Source organism: Papilio machaon, chromosome 22 (assembly GCF_912999745.1).
Source record: "Papilio machaon chromosome 22, ilPapMach1.1, whole genome shotgun sequence".
NCBI lineage: Eukaryota > Metazoa > Arthropoda > Insecta > Lepidoptera > Papilionidae > Papilio > Papilio machaon.
The window spans coordinates 6,570,151-6,587,803 of NC_060007.1; the positions used below are offsets into that span (position 1 = coordinate 6,570,151).

The window sequence follows — 17,653 nt, forward strand, 5'->3', positions numbered from 1 at the left end:
CGCCAAGCTGCACCCGACACAGTCGGACAACAATAAGCGCTTGAAAACTATACTTAACAAAGCATAAGATTTAAAGCGCTTTTTGCTTGTTTTCGAAATGCTTTTAAATGCTCTCTGTGTAATTTTATTTATAACTACACAGATAATAATTTATGATTTCAATTCTTAAAAGGGTCAGTCGTTAAAGATACAGAAATGTTAAATAATAGACCAAAAAACATATTTTTTCTGTTATTTAACATTTCAACACAGTTATAACGTGAATCGGTAAAAATTAATAATATTGTTCACACTATAATTGTTGCGATTTTTATCGTAAAACCCTTGGGTTTATGATTCGTTAAATGTTAGTACGAGGTCGAGAACACACGTATACAAAACCTTTCACAATTTTAACGCTCGGCAAGTTTTACGGCGCACAACTAAATAAGTTTAATTAGCGATTTGATTACAAACTGTGTGTTGCGGAATTGCGCCAATTAATGCCATTTGTTATTTCATTCTGTGGAATAAAATCGACTGTAATCTGTCTTAGTAAAGCGTGCCTTTTGTAATGGCCGTGACTTACTCACACCAAAGAATGCATAAATTTTTTACATATAAAAACATTGAAACTACGAGCAGTTTTCATTGTTCTGTTTTTTCATGCCAATAAGTACCACATTCTTATAGACTTTAATGTAACTTAATTAAAATTTTATTATGTAAAAGCGCAAGTTAGGTAATATTATGATGTAGTCTGGACGCCGCCGCACATCCGCGGCCGCTGCGTTACGCAAACCACACCGCACACAGCACTTGTTGCCGTCACCACAAATTTTATGAATGCTCGAGATTGTAACCAGCAGAGGTTAACTAAAGATAACTGTGTTACTTAACTTCAAGTATTGAGTAAGTAGTATATAATAATAAGTAATATATCAGTGCTTTTACACATTTTATATGGAGGATGAAATACAAAACAGACCGGAACTTTGAACGCAGTCATACAAGAAAAATAAAGTAAAGCTCACCTAGGAATGTCCCAAAGATTTTTTTTACTTGTATAGCCACATACATACAAGCTCTCTCCCCTAACATACATGTGGTTGGGTATCAAAGTAACTATTAGTTTCCAAAGTAATTCAGCTATTTAAACGTCCCTGAGGTAGTGTCTCTCCGTTGGGAGCATCGATAGTGACAGTGACAGGTGACATGTGAGCTACAATAACTAGCTACCTCAGGGATCACATACATACATATGTACATAATTTAATATTCTTTTGTTATGCGCGAATAGAATGTTTGCACAAATCGCGAAGTCAGCTGCCTTCATCAAAACTGCAGAAACGAGCTGTGGTCGGCGGGCTGCGCGGAATCATACGGAACCAGCCCTGCCTTAGGGCTGTCTCCGCAATTTAGAACAATACGATGTTACAGATAATTTAAATTAGACATGCTTTAGCGATTTTAAAATGTTCAATTAAACAAATGGCTCCCTTTAATTAAAAATGGATTTTTTAAATATAATTAGAGGCAACCTGTTTATAAAAGGATTATAATGCTTAATTTTTTTCTTCAATTTAAAGTTATATTTGAAATGTTTAATAATTCCTTCCAAGTAGGGTTGGCGACGGGCAGGCGGCAGGCTGTAAAAAATAATCCAACGCCTTAAGGTTTATAAATCCTTTTATGCCAACCCCACGTGAGTGGGATAAGGCCTGGGAGATGATGCTTTGAAAATCTTTAATGTTGACAATCATACAAGAAATGGATGGCATTGAACCAATTGGTATTGCTAAAGCAGAGCTTGCTGTGTAGAGAGTACTGCATGCCATCGACCAGCGGTTAACGGCCAGTAAAAGTGGTGGACACTCGACCGCACACCGGAGGGACATAAATCCAGTCGTATTCAGACCACTCCCAATGGGATGACTTATTAATAGTCAACGCCACAGTTCATTCCGTTTGGAACGTTTTTTCTTGAATACTAATAAGTCAATAAGGTTTGATGATGTATTTCAAGTTTGCAGTATGTAGCGTCTCCACATCTTCTTTTAAAAAGCGTTATTAATAAGTTGCTGAAATTAATGACAAATATTCCCGCAGACAACATTGTGCAAGCTTCAATAAATTAAGTTAGTCATTTATTTAGGTTAAAAGTCTTTGATATATCATTATTAGTTACTTATACTCTCAGTAGAACGTAAAATATTCGTAAACAAGTTGCTATAATACTTTGACGTATAAAATAAACATTTATACCATTTATTGATATGTTGTAGTTGTGCCCAATTTATAAATACTGCGACTGCCATAAGAGGCAATGTTAAATACGAACTTCAGTATTGCCATACTGTGCTAATAAATTATTACACCAGCAAATTCGGAAAAACTTCTATAAATTTAATTAAAATTTAAAAACTGCAAATCTTTGGTCTTACAGCTTTACCTAGAATATAAAAATATTGACAATCTTATCTTGTATAAAAACATAATTTACTAAACTTTGTTGCGTATGAGACGACAGCTTCATGTGCAGAGACAAGCCGATAACAACAAAATGAATAGTCACAGTTGTTTATCTTACATTACAATAAATCCTTTTAAGAAGAAACCCTTGTGAGCTTTGCTATTGATAACCTATGACTGCGCATTGCTTAAAACAATGTTGTATTCTCTGAACACTTGACGTTTGAATCTCATAAAATACATAGCTTATGCTTATTTTAATAGCTACTCTATTTTTAGTCTGATTGAGCCAATTTATTGATAATGTTTTTGGGAAACATATAAAACGGTTCTGTGAAGAATAAACATTTTATTTTACGCGCGAAACAATGAAAAACATGTTTCTAATCTTGTCTATGGATGTAGATTACAAAATAAGGGCGCGGCGAAGTGATGCGGCGAAGAGATGCGGCAAACTGACGGAAGAACGCCTCAACTTGCGACCCAAATACAATTATAGTTGCGCGTACGCGAGACAATACGCCGACGTGTAGGGTGACCACGCGCTCACACAACAATATAACAGAAATGGTTCTCAGGAATAAAATATAATTTGATAAATAGTCGTATGTGTTTTCTGGTCAAATTACATCAATTCATAAATAAGTCTACGTAAGTATTTCAAAAAATTTATTTGAATTACGTTTAAACAGTATTTTTTTAACCCACTACAGAACAAGGTAACTTTTAACTGTGGAAGATTCAACTTTTAGCTAAGAAGCGATGTACGACGTTCAAAAAGGTTACAAAATCGTTTACAATAAAACCTTAACAATAGTCCTGATGTTGGCAACCCTATCCAAACTCATCAGTATTCCGGGAAGTTTGACGGAGCGCGTCATATTTCACAACATCGCAGTTTTCCCGTAACTCATTCCCGTTGTAAAGCCGCCAGGAATATTTTCCATCAACTCCTATGATTTTAACTTGCCGCTTTTAAACGAACTGGCCGCTTTAATGGCTTTCCTGAACTTTTGACAGCTGTCACTAGTGACTTTAATGAAATAGAACAATATATCCGGTGACACGCGCAGAAAAAAAAAATGCAAATCACGTTATCAGTCAACAAAATTAAAAATATGTAAAAAATATAAATGCTTTGGATCTTATTTACTCATAATTAGAACAAAGCAAGCTGTTGGTACGGTTATTTAAATGTTTTAATGTTTTCCAACTAAGATGTCTTTTATGGCTTTAATCTACAAAATCAATGAGGCAGATTACACATTTATCAGAATCTATGGCGCGCTGTCAAAGGCCGACGTTTGTATGCGGGTAGCGGCTTCCCGTAATGGCTTCCGTTCCCGCCGCACCAAGCATCACACAACAAATTAATTAGATACGTGGCCAGCGCGCCACCGCGACTACGACTTGGCTACGACGGGGACGGAAGCTGTCGCCCAGAGACCGGCCAGGGGCACTTGGCCACACACTGCGCAGCACATTTGCTGTTCGTAATGTTTATAGTAACGGAAGAGAGAGAGAGGATGTATACACTTACTTTTCTGGAACGAATGACCAGAAACCGTTTTAGTTTTAACCGCTTATAGCGTATAGTGTAATAACATATAAAAAGTTTTTTTATATAGTGATGTACATGGAGCTTTATGTCTGTGGGAAGGGCGCGCTCATTGATCGGCGCGGCTCATTCACTTGCAAATGCCTCTTCAAAAACTTGCTATAATTTATGTGTTATTGTGCCCTGTGTCTGGGTCCGCTACATCGCGGCGCATTCGTGATGGAGAATGTAAGCCCTTCGATACAAGTCTTTTATTTTTTTCATTTACATTTACCATATACATAATTCGTAAGCCAGTAAGAAACACAACCAAATCGAATACGTAGCTAATAAGCTTTAATATATCCTATATCGGAACAATAGGTACTACGTCGTCAAAGTCTCGGTCTTAATTATTTATGGTCATCGCAACTTGAAGGTCAAATCTATACATAAATATGTTGATGTAATAATATTACAACAACTGTGAGTGTTAATGTTTACGGATGTGGTGACGGTCGCGAGGGCTGGCGTGGGCGGGGAACTAACCAGCAGACATCATCCACACGGCCAAGCTAGCCACGTGCTGTGCTGAGCACATGCGGCGGTTGTATTGTTATCGCAATTTTTTAAATCCTATCTAATGGAAAGTGCTGGCTAGTTTAAATTGTCGCAATATTTCAGACCAAAATTAAAAGGTTTTTGATTCGATCTGTATCGTTATTGCCCGTGACCTGCGACGAGCCGCCCGGAGCACGGCGCAGCCTCACGCGCAGCACAACATGTACTCCCAAAAGGGCGCAGACGGCCTCGCCAAAACAATCTTGTGAATTATTTGCTGTTACTGCAATGTCACATCAAGGAATTTATTCAATGATGCATAATTTTTTTCTCTATAGAATAATAAAACTTTTGATAATTCCTTTTCCACAAGGCAAGATTTAAAAAAATATTAGCTACATCATTCAGGGACCAAGCTAGGTTACTTTAAAATCGAAAAAAATCGACATTGGAGAAATGCACAACAAATATTTGCGGGCACATATAGGTAAAACACTTGTGCGAACATTCCTTTTAAAAATCCTCCCGCGCCCTCGGAATAAATTAAAATGAATATAAATAACTGAGGCATACTGCATACGAGTTTATAAATGAATGGAAAAACCGTTGCATCTAAAAACCATATATTTAAGCTGAAAATTCTTTTCATTTTAAACGCTACCGAATTACCGCTCTTGAAATATTTTCACAAATGAGAGCTTAAGTAAACTTTTATACTTTTATTTGCGATAACTTGTTTACTGCGATCTTTTTAAAGTCTTAGAAAATTTTAATTTCACTGAAATAAAAATAAAAATGTTATTTAAAATGTCTTAGGAATATATTGTATAAACTTTATATAGTGTAAAGCATTGACTACTGTTTGAACATTGAACTCTTTACATTGGTTACAACATTCTACAGTTGGTGAAACAGATGTCATATTGAAAAATAGGTTAATAGTTCGTTCAAAACTTATATAAATACACCAATATGCCAACACCTACTAAAAATCTAAAACCAAATATGACAGATTTTAACGGGTTCATGTAATTTATCTTCTCCATTTATATTTTTAGTTGTTAAACTTCAAATATTCAGTTATTATAATAGTACAAAAACTGCAGTTAACACATTTAAAAGGCTATAAAAATAAAAAAAACTTGTCACGGACAACACTCAAATCGGCGCAAGACAAAATATGTCGTAAATATTATCATTTTATCCAGCACCTTGCCCTTAGTTATCATTCGAACAGACACAAAGGCGCGGCTCACATTATTTTGACCATATTTTTAGTCAAGGTACCAGACGCGCAGTCACACAAGGAGATAAGTAGCATCAATAAAAGGTCAAGCTCCGCCTACAGAATATTTTCCCTACTTTATCTAATTAATTTTCGTCGGTTTTAATTTTTTTAACTACTCGTATAATTATTAGCCTTGCGATGGAATCTGGCAATAATTTTATATTAAACTTTAATTTTAATTTTGTTAAGTTCACATTTGCAGTGCCACAGGAAGTGACGGAAAGATATAATAAAAAAAAACAAAAAACTTGAGTTATTCTTAATTTTATAACTTTGACTTGTCAAGTGATTATTAACTTATAATACAAATGAGTCATAAACAATATGCCGGCCATCGAAGATAAGTTCCCGATAATTACTTAAGTCACAATAAAGCGGATAAACTTTTCATCTCAAAAAACATTCACTAGTTATACTCCTTGAACTTTAAAGTATTTAGGTTATTACCTCATACAGTCGCGGTCGATTAAAGTATATTCGTGAAATCCGATAAAAATTAAGTTAAACGGATGTGCGTTTGTTCCCACGGCGCGGCCGTTGTTGGCGGCTGCAGGCGGTTTTTGGATTAGCGCCGGACATGAGCTGATCGTCACGTGATCTCACCAAACTCTACTGGGTCACTGCACTCAAATTTGTTAGGTTCATAGTATTTTTTTTAGCGTGCCAGCGTAGCATTCTACCATTTCGTAAGTATAAAGCACGTACGAAGTCCTTATTATAAACAATAGGCTATTTTCTATTAATGAGATAGTAAGTGCACACAAAATCTACCGCCTCCTCAAAACAACACGACAAACGACAATAATGTTTTGTATATTATTTCATTTTAATGGTAATGAGTAACTTTCATACTTTTTTTTGTTTGAAGATAAATACTATTGTTTTTTTTGCGCTCACAGGTGACCGGAAGAATCAATTACACGGCTGTCACTGGCTGGCGGTTCCGGGAACAAAGACAATGCAACCTGCCGCCGCCCCTTGCATCCCTCGCACCCCTTGTACCCCCTCGCTCCACCTGCCCGCACCAACTGCCCCGTGTTGTGCCCGACATCAAAATAACGTGATTCTAAATAATTATTAATTTAAAACGAAAAACAAACAATATATACTTAGACTTATAAGATTTTCAAAGCTTCTCCGGTTTACTCGGATTTCTATGACAAAGTTAGATCGTGACCTGTCCAATGATGTAGGAACATGTAGGAGACAAATATATAAGACGTTACAATAAAACTTTTAATACTAACACACTAGCTATAATCTAAGTGCAAATGTGCTAGTAATCAACCGCCTGCAACCTACACCAGCAGGTTATTGACTATACATCATAAAATATTGACACTGAATGACGTAAAAATAATTGTAAGCCTCAGATTACAATACGATGGATCACTCCGTACAAACTGTAAGATTAACTTAACCAATATATTGAATACTTTCAGATGTTATACAAACAAACAAAATTATTGTCTACAGTCTAGTATCATTTGCCAACTTTCTCATTAGATATCTTAAATCAAGAATTGCCACAAATAACCGTCCCATGTTAACTGTAAGACATAATAAAGTTGTTAAATAAGAATTAAATACGTCCTAACAACGTATTATAAAAGAAATAAACAAAAAAAGTTTAATGAACATCACACGCATGAGATGTAAATTGTCGTGAGATTTTTTAAATCCGCGTGAAATGATATCGCGCTATTGTTCTTAGCTTCACTTTCACTGCGCAATGAAAATGTTAAACGATCGGGTTAGACCACGAGCGCCCTGCTGCTTGCTGCCGCCAACACACGGCACGACACGACACACTGCGCCACACGGATCACGCATTATCATAAACACGAAATTATCTCGAACGTAACGTACATACAAAAAGTACGGAAACTTAACAAACAAGTGATTTTGAGATTTGTAATTTCGTCAACCTTGGATGATTATGTCTTATCTGATTGCTGTACATAGTTTCTGACGCTAGCTAGTAAGTTGATGGAAAAATTCGCCATATTTGTGTAAGATTTAAGGTCATTAGGAACACAAATTGATGTAATTACTAACGTGAATTGGAACCGAGAAATTGCTCGACTAAAATTTCTTGTCCAATCAGTACTAACATAATGAACGACGCAGCAAATGAAATTCATTTTAAATCATTTATTCTAAATTAATTTAAATTAACAATAAGAAAAGAGAAAAGAAATCGCATTTAAGTAAAAACACCGTTAAAATTTAAATGTTACCTGAAAATTGTCCTGTGTTTATACAATTCGAAGCCAGAAGCAGATTAATTAAATATAGTTATTAATCTGCTTTTGATTAACATACATTTTGAAGAATACTGACTGATAACTTAAGAGAAGAAAATCTAATCCATTTGAAGAAATCCACCTTTCCTATACCTTTAATATACAAAAATAAAAGTTCAACATTTTTACGTACATTATAAGTACGTGTAAAAAGTTTGAGTAAATGATTCGTAAAGTAAAAAGCCAGCGTCTCAATTTATAAAAACATGATGTAATATTTTTATACTGAATATTGCATAAGTTTACAAGATTTCGTTATTTATTTGGTCATTATTAAGAACATTTTTGTTTTCAAAAGGAAGTAGAATAATAAAAACAAGACAGTTTCGGTACAATAATTTTACCGCGTATATCGCAACAAACGTGAACGTATCAAAAACTCGAACAGTTAACTGGTATGTTAATTATTTAACTAACATCAATTACTTACCGAAGTTGAGTGTAAAGTCCGCAAATAACTGCGGTTCCGCGCCGCTGCGATCCTCACAAAAACTCTCACTCACTAATTAATTAAAAGTGCGGTAAATAATGCGCGTGCATTGCCGCAGGTGAGGCAGTGAACACGTGCGCACTGCGTCGGCGCCAGGAACCGATTGACGAACTGAAGACAAGTGAAGAACTCGCACCAGCACCTGCCTTGGCTCCTGAATCTTGTATTCTTAAAACTAAGGTGCTCCTTACAATGAAAATAAAAACAGAAGGAATTGGCAGCTACTATCGTACGTTTCGAATTCAAATAGCTTTCACAGTCTAATCAATTACTAAAACTATGATGGCCACGAACTTTACCTATAGAGAGCCAGTTATGTTCCTCTAGCTATCTACATATCTCTTATGATATTAATTGGTTAATTTTAACGTTCGTTGACATAAACTTAATGTTTCATTAAATACACAAGTACAATAAACAAGTAATTAATTAATAGAAAAACTAAATAGTTACATTTTAATTTATCCTTAACTTGCTATAATTCCAAGCAGAGTATTTCACTTGCGCTGGTTTACTTCGCACATAATTGATTGAAAAAATTGTCTGAAAACTTCCATGCATTTTTCATGCCTAAGGGCTTTCCGTCTCTACCGTACATTTACCGCAACTTTATCCTCCGAGTTATAAAAGCTCACCGGTTCATAGAATTCGAGTCGCCTTTCCTACTAAGTTATAAAACCCGTTAACGGCACTTTAGCAAAAAAAATCAGCCGGCTGTTTCCTTCCCGTCAAATTTATATAAAAAATTAACTACAAAATATGCATGTTTTCCATTATTTCTAAAAAGATAAATAATGTATTAAATAATAAATTTCAATTCCAAATACATGAAATATCATAGTAGTAATATAAGTATTTTTCAATTTCTTGCATTTTTAATATCTGCCATCAGAAACCATAAAGACGTAATTAAATTACTTCCCTCCACTTAGTCAAGGCAACGAATAAGCAAAGATATTTCTCCCACGGTTCAGGTTTAACTATCATTGCCAAATACTTTATTTAAACTTAATAAGTTTCAAGACAGAATATCACTACTGTTTATAATTAAAATTATTTATACATACTTTTACTATATCGTCAAAGACATGGTCAAATATAAGTACCATAGACGGGACTACACGAACCAGAGTGTAATCCACGATTTGTTACTACTGGTTACCAAGTCTAGTTTGAACCCCCACAAGTAATGGCATTTTAGTACTGACGTTAGCGCTATTGCCGATTTTTTTATGTATGTTAATGGAAAGTAGTTACAAAAATAAACAAAAGTTACACTACTTCAGCAAAAGGCGCATCATCAATAGGTGCGGCGAGTGCGACAAGGTGGCGCCCTCTCGCGCCGGACACGCCCGCTGAAGCTTGCACTATCTATTATACTGTGCTTCATAAAACCTCCCTTTACTACGCAAAGGCTTTTAACTTAATTACACTCATTAATTGTCTGCGAGTAACACTACAGATATGTCATTTTAAATTCTCTGTCTTGCCTGAGTTTATTGTGAACATTAAGGAAGTTATTTTCCTTTAAACTTTATTAGGCAGATTATCAGCATCTCAAATTATTTCTACTTTAAAGTAATTGCTTGACCTGATCGATAAAATACAAAAATACAAGTCAATATTAACTTCAACTATATTTAAAATTGTTTTGAAGCTATAGAAGCTCATGTGGCGAGAATAAGTTTGCCGTTCATTCATTTTTATATAGAGCAATCCCTTTGCAAACCGCTTCTGCATTGCAGTGGTACTGGAGTCCACACATCGGAAGCATGTTAATGCGAGACACTTCATAAAATAATACAAGCAATACATATTTCAGATTTCACATTGCTGTTAAATGTCATTTTACAGATGTAAGTTACAGCTTCATTAACGATTAACAAAATCAACAATCGAACCTTCAAAACTTCTGCAACCTTTGTCAATTATCATGTTGTATCATAATGAATGTCCCGTCCTCAGTAATCAGTCTTCCTCGAAAATTGCATATATTAGTGACGACTATCTCGTCATTACAAATTGTAAGAAACTGAAGGGTATCTTCTTTGGGGTGCCTACGATTAGTCACCCTACTCGAATGATCTGATTTACTTCCCGCGCAGCACAAACTAAGCATTTCACCTAAGCGTGAGTGATTCTCAACTACAACTTTAAGACTTGTTCACAACAAAACTAATATCCAAAGTGTTGCAAAAGTGTATCACTCCACTTTTATCGTTTACTAGCTTTTACCCGCGACTTCGTCCGCGCGGAAAAAAAAAATGCACACAAGATAAAAAAGTTCCTATGTCCGTCTCCTAGTTCTAAGCTACCTCCCCATCAATTTTCAGCTAAATCAGTTCGACCGATCTTGAGTTATAAGTAATGTAACTAACACGACTTTCTTTTATATATATAGACTAGCATTTACCCGCGACTCCGTCCGCGCGTAATAAAAAATAGAAAACGGGGTAAAAACTATCCTATGTCCTTTTCCTGGTCCTAAGCTACCTGCCCACCAATTTTCAGTCGAATCGATTCAGCCGTTCTTGAGTTATAAATGGTGTAACTAACACAACTTTCTTTTATATATATAGATATAGATTTAATTTAAGATGTTTGAGAGTGCTACGATAATTAGAAGACAGCGTCTGGTCGCCCTAAAGCTAATGCTAGCTAATGTAGCTAATTTCCTAAGGCTTAAAATGTGTCTCCATGTTTTCAGTTTAATTAAAATTTCCCCCGTGTACATAAGTACATAATGTGCACATAGCAGAGAAACAAATTTAACAGATATTTTGCAATATTCTTTATAAAAAAACATTGTGGCCAATCCCTTACACACTCAACCTTCTTCGAAATAATGACACCTCAGGGTCTACTCCTCTTTTATCATCAATCTTTCAGACGAGGCCGCAATGGTCGCGGCATAAAGGATGTCCTGGTTTCAGTTGGCGGCTCCCTGGAGCGACACCGGGGTCACAAAACATGAAAGAACATTTCTAGTTCTAGACCTCTTCGTTTTAAGATCGTATCAAAAAGCTGCTAAGAGGACGCGACACCATTTTATGGCAAACTTATGCTATTCTTTTGAATCATGTTGTATATTGTGCCTGAAAGATATACAACGATTCAATTCAAAGCTATAGAAAGGAACAGGTATTAAGTTGTTTTAAGTTATTACTTACGACACCCACGGTCAAAACTTAACGATGTTCACAGAGCGGAGGCTCGAGAAATAACTCGTAGCGTGTGATTACCTCATGATTGATTAGTTAGTCGCGGCGTGTCAGCCGAGGCCGAGTGAGCCCTGATATATTGACATCCAACGACGCAGTTTACTTCCAACGTGCCACATTCTCATAATTCCCGCCATTCTGCACAACGTGGGCTTTCATTAACATACTAACATGTGCGTACAATTTACAACTAAATAAACATAATCTATCGACTCACTCGCCATGTACTTAATAGACACGAGTCATACGAGTGAAGAAATTATTTAAGCTTTTAATATTTTTACGTACGATTAGGAATGTTAGTGAGCATGGCAGGAAGTCGTTGATTGCGGAATACGGAGTACCGCATACAGTAGAAGGCATTGGGAAAGGCCTATGTCCAGCAGTGGGCAGACAAAGGCTGATGATGATGATAATTAGAACCGTGGTTATCATTTACAAATAGTGAAAGTTTAAAACAATAAAATGCATATATAAAATATTTAGCAGTGTAGGATTACTTAAAAAATGAGTAATTTTTTCAACAGAAAATTTTAAATGTACAAGTACATTCACTAGTGCGATTAAGATTGCAAAAGCGCCTACTGAATGTTTATGAGCAAATTCGTATAATAGTGTAATACGTTAAAACGCCCCGTGCTTTTGTAAATATGGTTGAATTTCATTTTTACTTCAATTTATTTATCTTGTTTTAATTAAATTTACGCACAAATGCATCAATATTAAAAAAATGTTTTTAATATTTCCGATCAAAAAATATAGGTTTTATAAGTTATTAAACGAAAAATAATGTCAAAAAGACATCTGTTTTCCTGCGTGACAAACATGACATATGACAGCCGACAGCAGCTGTTCAACTTCTGAAATTGTCAAAAAACACCGCGTAAAGTATGGAATAATACTCTTGTATTCAAGAAAAATAACTTAAACTTCTCATAATATCATTTAATATTTGTAAGCAAAATGTTCGGGAAAGCTTATAAATTAAAATCGAATAACACTTTAAAGAATTCCGAAAAGTATGTAATTTTATTTTGTGGCTTGACTGAAAATATAGTTTATATATAAAATTTAATATATTTGGTACGCTTTTTACAGGAAAAATTTAGCACAGCGTATTTTAAATGAATTCCCAGCTGCTACAGATGAGAAAGTGAAAGAGGTAGTTCCTGTGAAGTCAAACACGAGTTGTATGAAATTGATGTTGCACTCTGGTGAGAGTGTGGGAGTGTATGTGGTAGACAATGTGCCGATGATGATAGAGACTGGTGACTTGCTGGTGCCCACCGTGTGCGCCCTGTGGAAAGTGCCAGACCTTCTGCCCACACTTATTATACATTCACCAGTCCTCCCCAAGGTATTCATCACTCATTCTGTAAATTATTATTCATTAAAACACTCTCTTCAACAATTATGTAAATTTGTATACACATTATTTTTACATATGTATTTTTTGAAAAGAAGCTATAAAATATATTTATTTTAAAAGTTGATTATTAATCATTGCTACACAACAATGCTTACAAACATGTGACTAAAGAGTTATTAGTACTGAATATTTCCATTATTTTCAAGTTATATCATACTTCATACTAATATTATAAATACAAATGTTTGGCTGGATGCATGGATGTTTGTTAAAAGTTATCTCTAGAATGGCTCACCAGATCTCGATGAAATTTGCCCTAAATATAGAACAGTCTAAAAGAATACATAGGCTACTTATAAAGTTTTTTCTTTAAATCCTGCACAAACAGAGTCACAGGCGAAATGTAGTAATATTATATGAAAAGAAATAAATTGTTTGCCCATTTTCAAATTAAAGAAGTTTTGATATCAAAGCATTTATGAAATATTATTATTCCAATAAGAAAAAAATACTTGAAACTTAGATAATACACAATATTTAAATTTATACCTATGTCTAAGTTCTGATCTACAAAAAATAGTCTTACAAGCAATTGAGTTGGATTAAATCATATAACATTACCTTGTATGTCAGCTTGCAGGTGGAGCCCCGCTGTACGCACCGGGAGTGACACTGTCCGATGCAGCATCGTTCCCGCGCTTCCCTCGCGGGGCGCTGGTGGCCGCAGCCACCGCAGACAACAGTGCCGCAGGGGCCATCGGCCGCGCTGCCATCTCCTCTACTGACCTCCTCAGAACTACTATGTCAGTTTAATTGACTGCAGATATCTGTAAATAAGAACACCAGCATAACTTGACCAAATTGAAGTTTGCAAACATGGACACTTTTATTATTAAAAAATTAATTTTACTCCTTTTGTTACAAAACTTTTAATACCAATATTGTTAATCAATTTGTAGGGGTGTATGTATGGAAACGTTACACGTGTTTGGTGACCTTCTGTGCAAGGAGCCCAAGTTCGCCAAGTTAGAGCGGCCCAAGCTGCAGCCCCCAGCCTACTGCCCCACTGCAGACAATATCACTGCAGATATTGCTCAGGTCAGATATCATCACTTATTGCTACATGAACTGAATTTTCTTCCAAATCTTTGTAAAAGGTATAAAATGTTACAATATTTCTATCCAGTTAAATATCCAACAACCAATCAGAGAGGAATGGCCCAGTTTGGTCAGAGAATCGAAAGACACACCTCCAACAGTAAAATTGAGTCATTCCCCAGTTCTCAATGAACCAAAAACCATTCCTGAAGAGGAGACGCAAGTTGACAATAATGAGGTATCGGAGTTTGACGAAACTGTGATGACAGGTATGTTGTACTTCACATTTTATAAATGATAGGATTCACTACAAAACCCAATAATCATCCCTCTAATACTCAGAAAATATTGTATGAGCATGTAATTTCCAGATAGTTCTCAAATAGAGGAAGACCCCATACCTACTGACATGGATGAACTGCTACAGTGGTGCCTCTTGAGCTTCATCAAACTAGAAGGGAAGAACTTGCAGCTGCCGCTGAAGACAAACCTGCTCTACAAGTAAATATAACATATATTTAAGTACATCACACCACTGTACATTTGGAAGTGTTGCTGGTGGTATGATTTATTATCACATGTAAAGCATATGGAATTTGTCAGGAACCACTTGATGCCGCTGTGTCCCTCAGACAGGAGCCTGGACGTCAAGAAGTCCAGCTACAAGAAGATGAGCAAGTTCCTTGAGGCAATGCAGCAGGTACTGTTTACCTTTGTACCACATTGTATTGTGTTTAATTAAAAAAAATACAAAAAAATAAGAAGCTAATTCAGTTGGACAGTATCCACATCAATGTAACATAATGCTGCATGTTCAAGGAAGGTCTGCTAGAGGTGCGCGAGGTGGAGAAGGGCGTGTCTGCTGTGGTGGGCGTGGCCACGTCACACCCCCGCGTGCGCGCGCACCGCCCCGCCCCCTGCCCCGCCCCCGCCCCCGGCCACGCCCCCCGGCGCGCCGCGCCCCGCCCCCCCGCCGTGCGCGACCTCTACTGCGTCACTGCCGCGGTCGCACAACTACTCGCACCGCACAAGTAAACATACATACATTGAAACCTGGAACAAATCATACTTCATAATAATATTATAAATGCGAACGTTTAGTTGGATGTCGGGATGGATGGATGTTTGTTGGAACTGATCGCGATGAAATTTGGCACAGGTTTAGAGCATAATCTGGACGAACACATAGAAATTGCTCGCGAAAGCTAGTATTAATATAAATGTAACAAGATGTGTAGATGTACATAATACTTGTGGCGTGCAGGAAGGGCACTGCGCTGTCCGCGGCGCAAGTCCGGGCCGCGCTCGCCGAGCATGTGCGCGCGCATCACCTCGCCGCACAGCACGGCAAGCTGCGCACTGACCCGCTGCTGGCCGCACTTGTCGGACCTCAAGTTAGTGTACACACGAATGACCAGCTCGTCATAATTCACCTCACTCACGATACGACCACTACGTCCCATTGTCGCCTTAAAGCCACGGCTCCACACAGGTGTAGCCGAGCCTAGGTGTAGCCTCAAGTACTTGACACCTATCTGTGAAGTGGCGACTGCCATTCCAGTCGATGTGATTTATACATTCTGTTAGCGGTCCATCGAAGGTCTTAGAATATAATAAGTTTGTTGTTTAATCAGGAGAGCATAAGCTGGGAGAGTGCGATGAGCGCGGTGCTGGGCAAGATGACGCCCAGCACTGAGCTGCACTTCCCCGACGGCTCCGTGAAGCTCATCAAGAGCCGCCTCGAGCCCATCAAGATGCACGTCGTCACACGCAGCGGTAACAAGAAGGTCAGCTGCTCACAACACAACACAACACTCAACTTCATACTCACTACACTTTAATAAAATTGATTAGTCTTACTAATATTACAAATGCGAATGGATTTGGATGGATGGATGAATGTTTGAAGGTTTCTCAAGTAACGGCTCAACAGATCTTGATGAAATCAGACATAGTTGTAGTCTAGAAACGGACACATAGTCTACATATTACATTTTTTTTAATTCCGCGCGGACAGAGTCGCGGGAGACAGCTAATCTTAAATAAAATTGATTTACTTGTCTTCCAATATTAAAGAAGCTCCTTGTGAAGGTTGGCAGCGAGCTAGGTTGGTAGACTAAGGATATATCAACCAGTGAGTGACCCGTGTGATGGTGAGCAGGTGACGCTGGTGTCGAACCTGGAGTCGTACGGGTTCCGTCCTGGCGAGCTGGCGCGCGAGGTGCAGCTGGGCGCGGCTGCCTCCAGCGGGGTGACGCGCAGCCCCGGCGCCAAGGCAGACCAGCTCATGGTGCAGGGGGACCAGGTGTGTTAACATTATCTTCATCTTTATTGATTTACAACACATGCCGTCTATAAGAAATTTTACCAAAAAAGATAAATTAAAATGGACTCAATTTTGACTCCTAAGTGTTCTTGAACCAAGAGAGGTGTAGCATTTCAGGAAACATCTGTTATACCTATTCGTCTTGGTCACTAATGTTTTTATTTTGCCCTAAGTCTTCTGCCAGGTTGTAGTTATAAATTATATATGCAAAAAAACTATATACTTTAAAGTATATATCCAAAATTGAACCTATTAGTTGTAGAAGACAGCTTCAAACTCTACAGAAATACTGGATCTTATGTCATGATTATTTCATTGACATTATTACATCACTTAATTCAGTCAAAAAGCAATGTAAATAAACATAAGTAGAAAAACTGAGATAGATAAATCAAGTACTGATCATTTACAGACGCACTTCATAGCAAAGCTGCTGATAGAGAAGTACAACCTGCCCAAGAAGTATCTGGAGGGTGCCGACAAAGCATTGAATAAGAAAAAGTAACTCACCTCGCTCGCTGTGAGCCGTGAGCTGTGAGCTGTGAGCTGTGAGCCGTGAGCTGTGAGCTGTGAGCTGTGAGCCGTGAGCTGTGAGCCGTGTACAGACTTGTGTCACATTTATATTGATATATGAAATAAAACACTTTGTTGTAAATTAAACATATTCATCTCTTAACCTTAAAATATAATAAAATTATTCTCTCAAATTACACTAATGTAAATATTCTATAACTTACAATAGTAAATATATGGCCATGTTTATAATCAAGACATTTTTTTTTTACATAAATTTTGATTTTTAAACCTATGTGTAATAATGCAATCATTTATATTCACAAAGTGAAGCTTAGAGATTTAAAAATTAATTGTTACAACAAAAAAAGTTTAAAGTTATAATATGGAAGACATATTTTATTTAAAAAATTAAATATTCAATTTCAAACATCACAAGTGACAAGGAAAGGAATGTCTGTTGTGTAGACAACATGTCAGCTGTGACCAAAGT

General features: G+C 36.8%; 2 protein-coding genes across 2 annotated transcripts in view; one reads left to right on the top strand and one right to left on the bottom strand.

Annotated features, from left to right (window-relative positions):
- Positions 1-8,738, bottom strand: part of LOC106711195 (growth arrest-specific protein 2) — a 52,598-nt gene extending 43,860 nt beyond the window's left edge. The window contains exon 1 of the mRNA XM_014503450.2: positions 8,574-8,738. The gene's annotated coding sequence lies outside the window, so the exon portion shown is untranslated. The remainder of the gene's footprint in view (positions 1-8,573) is intronic.
- A 3,976-nt stretch (positions 8,739-12,714) lies between these two features.
- Positions 12,715-17,397, top strand: LOC106711140 (eukaryotic translation initiation factor 2D). Its single transcript, XM_045683557.1, has 12 exons — positions 12,715-12,873; positions 12,953-13,211; positions 13,857-14,026; positions 14,183-14,321; positions 14,410-14,590; positions 14,693-14,822; positions 14,925-15,021; positions 15,141-15,352; positions 15,586-15,721; positions 15,956-16,108; positions 16,483-16,626; positions 17,060-17,397. The coding sequence occupies exons 1-12, from the start codon at positions 12,818-12,820 to the stop codon at positions 17,150-17,152; spliced, it is 1,770 nt and encodes a 589-aa protein (XP_045539513.1). The 5' UTR covers positions 12,715-12,817; the 3' UTR covers positions 17,153-17,397.
- Positions 17,398-17,653: the final 256 nt, after the last annotated feature.

Bases quoted from the DNA above. Each gene is read 5' to 3' on its own strand.
- LOC106711140 (XM_045683557.1), top strand. From the start codon at position 12,818: ATGTTCGGGAAAGCTTATAAATTAAAATCGAATAACACTTTAAAGAAT. The intron at 14,823-14,924 runs GTAAATATAACA...GGAATTTGTCAG, and splicing joins AAGACAAACCTGCTCTACAA to GAACCACTTGATGCCGCTGT. The intron at 15,722-15,955 runs GTACACACGAAT...TTGTTTAATCAG, and splicing joins TTGTCGGACCTCAAGTTAGT to GAGAGCATAAGCTGGGAGAG.